Source organism: Belonocnema kinseyi, chromosome 8 (genome assembly GCF_010883055.1).
Source record: "Belonocnema kinseyi isolate 2016_QV_RU_SX_M_011 chromosome 8, B_treatae_v1, whole genome shotgun sequence".
NCBI classification, from domain to species: domain Eukaryota; kingdom Metazoa; phylum Arthropoda; class Insecta; order Hymenoptera; family Cynipidae; genus Belonocnema; species Belonocnema kinseyi.
The window spans coordinates 98,244,811-98,250,861 of NC_046664.1; the positions used below are offsets into that span (position 1 = coordinate 98,244,811).

At 31.8% G+C, this 6,051-nt stretch overlaps 1 protein-coding gene across 2 annotated transcripts in view; it reads left to right on the top strand.

Moving 5' to 3' along the window:
• The window catches only part of LOC117178326 (WASH complex subunit 4), an 8,389-nt gene extending 2,380 nt beyond the window's left edge, over window positions 1-6,009 (top strand). For both annotated transcript variants that reach the window (XM_033369731.1, XM_033369732.1), the window contains exon 3: window positions 3,478-6,009. In XM_033369731.1, the coding sequence (XP_033225622.1) occupies window positions 3,478-5,440 (1,963 nt within the window). In that variant the 3' untranslated portion in view covers window positions 5,441-6,009. The remainder of the gene's footprint in view (window positions 1-3,477) is intronic.
• Window positions 6,010-6,051: the final 42 nt, after the last annotated feature.

Consider the following 6,051-nt stretch of genomic DNA (forward strand, 5'->3'; position numbering starts at 1 on the left):
CATATATCTAGTCGGGAGTGGTGCTGACTGAAAACAGATGATTTGGAGCGATTCGCGCGCCATATGTTGGTCATTCTAAGGACTTATTGAACTGCCCTCGTAATAGCAATTCGGAAGCGGTGCGAATTAAATTTTTTGAAATGGAACAATTTAAAAGTAAATAAGTTTCATATTTAACAATAATTGAATGTAATTGGCTCCAAAAAAAATCAATGCTAAATAAAAACATTTTCCGTTTTGAAAATAGTTCAAATTAGAAATCTTCCCGAATTCGCTAAGATTCATATAGAAAAAATTCGAGTTTGAAATAAATGTAGTTGAAATTAAACAATGGAACAGAAAATTGAAATTTTTTTATTTTGCAAACTGCTAAGTTTATAAGCAAAAAGATAGAACCTAAAATTGATTTCAAATTGAAAAAAAAACCTTTAAAAGAACAAACATTTTTAAATGAAAGCAATCCAAGTTGATAAGTTTAAATTTTTAGGAAAAAATATTTTAGACGAGGGTTAGTTTTTTTATTGACAACTCGATAAGGGCGATAAATTATATCTTACAGGATGTTAAAAAAAATGTTTTCTACGGTAGATTTTCAAATAGAAAATTTGTATAAAATTCAAGAAGCATGTGCTACCGAAGAACTACGTTAAAGATGTGAAAATATTGAGGAAATATTTTTTCTAGGGTACGGGGGGGGGGGGGGGGGGGGGGGGGGGGGGTCATTATCGAGCTTTCTATCTCATAAATTTGAAACTGCTATTTTTTTACAAAATCACGAAAATATAGTACGGACTTTTTAGACCTTTTAAATATGTGCAATATATGTTCTTGTCCAAATTAAAAAAAAAGTTCACTGGAATTTAAGAATTTATAAAAATATAATAATGAAGCTGTATGAGGATCAAAAAGAAAATTATTTTCATACTACAAGATAGGAAATTTACTAAAAATTACAGAAAACCTTATTTACAATGTTTCACGAAGGTAAAAACATTTTTTCTGAGTTATCGAGCGCAAAGATTAAATGAACCTTATACAGTTGTCATTCTCATCATTTTAAAATTAGTTTTTTCGAGTGAAAGGAGAAATTATTTTTAAAAAATTGGATATTAATTTATTTTTAAAACAATTAAAAGTATGTAGAAATTCCTGTGATTTAAAAATACTTTTTAATTATATTTATTGTGCTTGGACGAAATTTATTCATTTTATTGGCAGTTGTAAAGTAGGAATAAATTTTCAAAGATTTTCTCTATCTTTGCAAATATTTTTAATCAAAGTTTAAGTAGTTTCAGCTTATGCGATTATTATTTGATAATGAAATCCTTCTCTTCCTCTAAATTTTTTTTTTCGAAAATGGAACTGTTAGCGTACACTGAGGAAAATTGAAGTTGCCGTTTATCATCTTGGATTTTTTAATTTGGGGTATCAGTATAGGTTGATATCCCAAATAATCGTACAATCCCGTACAATCTGAATTTTAAGTTTTAAAGTACTGAATTATAAAACATAGTATCTAAATTGTATCACATAATATCAATATATGTATAGACTGCTTTCTCAAATTCAAAAATCCGAAATCATAATCGGTGTAATTCATTTTTCTCAATGTAAGTTTCAGAATTAAAAAAAAATGACTTGAGAAAATCCTGGAAAATACCTGGAATTTCGAAATCAACATTCTGTAGAAAACCCCGTGTATAAGAAATTGGTTTAAAAAATTTTATTCAAAACTTCATCAAACGATAAAAAAATATCAAAATAGTACTTCTATAAAGTAGACTTCCAAATTCAGAATGTCCGCAAAAAAGTCAATATAATACGGAATGTGCTTACAACACTGTTTTATTTAATTTGTTATGGCTTATAATTTGAAAAAGTAATTAATGGATTTAACAATTAATTGCGTTTGTGCAAATATAATTTGCAAATACATTTGTTTTTATGCTAGAAACAAAAAAATTCAAGCTGCTGCATATTGTTTATCATTTCATGTAAGTTTTGATATGTTTAGTTTTTGATATCTTATTTTTTTGCAAATAAAAACAGAAATATTACCATTTAGAGTCTTTTATTTGAAGCTTTTAATCTGAATTCCTGAAAAAGTAAATTTGTCGAAACGTGATGTAACTTGTTTCGCTTGTGCCACTTGCTAAAGACCTGCATAATTTATATAGGAATAATTTTAAAATTTTCATGTCTGAGAATTTAATGCAATCCTCCAAATTTTCAATCTCTGGTTTTTAACGTTTCTGCACTCACAGAATCCGAAAACCATAAAATTTCATCGGCGTATGTCTGTTTGTCTGTCTGTATGTATAGTTACCTGAATGTTGTAGCCACGCTAACTTTTGAATGATTTGTCCAATCGAGTCTGAATTTGATACACTTCTGAAGGTCCCCAAAATAAAGGCTAAGTTCGTTAATTAGATATTTTGAACCAAAATTAAAAAATTGAGAGCATATTCAAAATTTTGAATTTTTTTTTGAAATTTTATAAATTGTTGTCAACATTTCTTATATATGGGTAAAAGACTTGCAAATTATCTAAATACAATTTTTTATTTTGATGACAATTATAAAAGTTATATATTTTTAAAAATTTGAAAATTTTCCAAAAATAGAAAAAATGATTTTTTTATAGATCCAAAAATTTCATTCAAAATTTTCACCAGATACCAGTTATATTTTAAAACTATTCTACCCGAATTTTACGATTAGCCCAAAATTGAAAAAATTATAGCATTTTCAAAATTTTCAATTTTTTTTTTAACTTATAAAAATTGTTGTCAAAGTTTCTCATAGATGGGTCAAAAACTTGTAAATTATCCAAATAAAATGTTTAATTTTCATGAAAATTTGAAAAGTTATATACTTTTCAAAAATTTGAAAATTTAAAAAAAAAATAGAAAAAATGATTTTTTTCATAAATCCAAAAATTTTATTCAAAATTTTCAGTAGATACCAAATAAATTTTAAACTATTCTACCTGAATTTTTCGAATAACACACAATTTAAAAAATTAGGGCTTTTTCAACCTTTTAGACAATTTTTTTCAAGTTCCAGAAAATGTTGTCAATGTCTCCGATACTTGACAAAAATACTTGCAAATTATCCAAATTACATTTTTAATTTGTATGAAAATTAAAAACGTTAGTGTAATGTAATCGTCCAAATTTTTGATTTCTGGTTTTAACGGATCTTTACGTTTCGGCGCGCACAGAATCCGAAAATCATAAAATTTTGTCTGTGTCTGTACGTTTGTCTGTATGTCTGTATTTATGGTTACTTGAATTTTGTAGCCACGCTAACTTTTGAAGAATTTGTCCAATCGAGTCCGGATTTGGGCATGTTTTTTTATGTCGGGTCTACTATTTTTTTAAATTTATACCACACTACTGACACTGTTCATGAACTCATAATCGAGTCGTAGCCTTGTTATTCTTTCAGTAATGAACTTTTAAAATTATTTTGCAGGCTCATCGAGGTGCAAAAGTGTCTTGAAACTACATTTCATACCTTGGGTCCAGTGATAGTTCAGTCCCAATGTAAAGTTCTCCAGCAAGTGAGCTACCACGTTCTCCGAATCCTGGACTCGATTCGAAAGGGTTTAACCCAAAAAGACAAAGGCTACAGAAGAGAAAGACTAGACGCTCTGTCCTTAATTGGATTAAGTATGCGACTAATGGGAGGGCCGGCTACTGCAGATCGTCGCTTAATAGTCCGCTGTGCCCTCGTCTGCGCGTTTCAACTATCCGAGAGTTTCAAGGAAGAGGAGGTTGCCAAGCTAAGACTCAATTTAGACAACTACGACAGCATCGCCGAACTCTACGACCGGGTTTCCGAAGTCTGCGATTATTCGGTGTTGCTCCACCACAGGAGTATGGTCTCCGCATATTTCTCCTCGGTTCTTGACAGTAATTTAAACATTAGTCATATTGTTCATCTCCTCGATGCTTTCAACACCGCTCTCAGTCGACAGGAAGAATCCGAATTGATAGAGTCCAAAATATCCGAGCAGAGGCAGTTGCTTATGAAAAACATTCTGGAGCCAGCCTGCAGTCGAGAAATCGAAATGCACTTGAGACTTCATGTTCAAACTCACTTTAAACCCGATTCTACAAATCCTTTCAAAATCGGAGCGAAGAACAGTAGCAGGATCGTCAGGTCTTCTCCTCTCCCTATTAACGACAACCTGATTTGTGTAAAGAGGTTTATCGAAAATTATCTAGATGACATGTTTTATAATCTAACTACAGTTGCTCTTCATGATTGGAAAACGTACGGAACTATGCATGCCTTGGCTAAATATAAATTGGGTCTCGATACTGTGAGGAATCATCTGCCAACTCAAACCCTCGAACAGGGCCTTGACGCCTTGGAAATAATGAGAAATATTCATGTTTTTGTATCCAAGTATCTTTATAATTTGCATACTCAGACGTTTATCGAACATACGAGTACTAGCAAGCACTTGAATACTATCGGTATTAGACATATAGCCAATTCAATTCGAACTCATGGAAATGGGATAATGAGCACGACTGTGAATTTCGTCTACCAGTTTTTAAGGATAAAACTCAACACCTTTTCTCAGTTCTTATTCGACGAACATATTAAATCAAGACTGATGAGAGACATCAGATTCATTAAGTCTCAGAGAGAAAGTGGAGGATCCCCCTACACTTATGAAAGAGCTGAAAAATTTCAAAAGGGAATCAGAAAGCTGGGGATGACAGCCGATGGTTTGAGCTACCTGGACCAATTTCGTCAGCTAATTACCCACATTGGAAATGCTCTCGGATACGTTCGGCTGATTAGATCCGGAGGCCTTCATGCTTGCTCAAATGCGATTTCCTTCTTACCGAATATAAATTCTAAAACACCTTTCGAGGCGATTTGCAAGGAGTTTAACTATTCGACGACGACCCAAGCAGCTGCCAGGAGGCTTGAAGATGATATTGTGAATTTAGTTACAAATTTCACAGAAGGGATTCAGTACTTCAAACTTCTCGTAGATGTTTTTTCTTCTGCCTTCAGAGACGTCAAATCGTATCACTTGCAGCAATTTTATGCCATTGTTCCTCCTTTGACACTGAGTTTTGTAGATAATGCTGTTTCAAATAAAGAGAAGCTCTTCAAGAAAGACAAGACTGGAGCCGCTTTTACTGATGATGGATTTGCGATGGGTATTGCATACATAAATGCGTTATTGGACCAGAGTAATGAATTGGATGGACTCCAGTGGTTCGAGACTGTAAATCAACATATAAAGGGTGAAAAGACTCTTGCGGAAAGTAAGGCAGATCACGAGGATGAAAAACTACAGCAAACCAGGGCTTTGTCTTTGAAACGATTAGCTGAAAGAAACGCCGAGTATCAACTGCTTTATTATAGCCTTTCAGGAGCTAGGGTATTTTTCAAACAGTCTGATTCATAGTTTGCTTTTTTATAATTTGCGATAATGTGGGGAAAATAATTCCGCGTTGCAGTATCTTGTGCAGAATTCGTGAAAGAATTAGAATCAATCAAAACTTTTAAATTTGATCCCCATAAGTGACAAATTTGAATTTTACGTTAGGGTTGAAAGGGGTAAGTGTGATAACGGGGTTAGTATGATTAAGAGAAAAATTGCAATAAAAAACAAATCAGTTATTAACATGTTTTGTTACAAAATAAAGGTTATATCTCTTATCATTTGTAAAAAAAGGTGATTGGCCGTATTTATTGCAATAATAGATTATTTAAACAATGATTGAGATGCTTTTGGAAAACTCTAGTTTTTAATCATGTCATCTGATCTTTTGTTTTTAATTGTTTCTTCATAAAGGACCTCTTGTTGAATTTTGTTAAGAAAGAAGGAAGATGTTGTATTGCCTTTAAATATACGTTATTTTATACGAAATTTAATATTTTTATTATTTTTACTGATAATGGATGACAGGGTAATTAAAAATCAGACTCAGGGCAAGTGTGACGTATGTATTTGTTTTTTCATGGTAAAATATGAAAATATGTCAACAGCTCGAGATAAATATAATAAATATATTT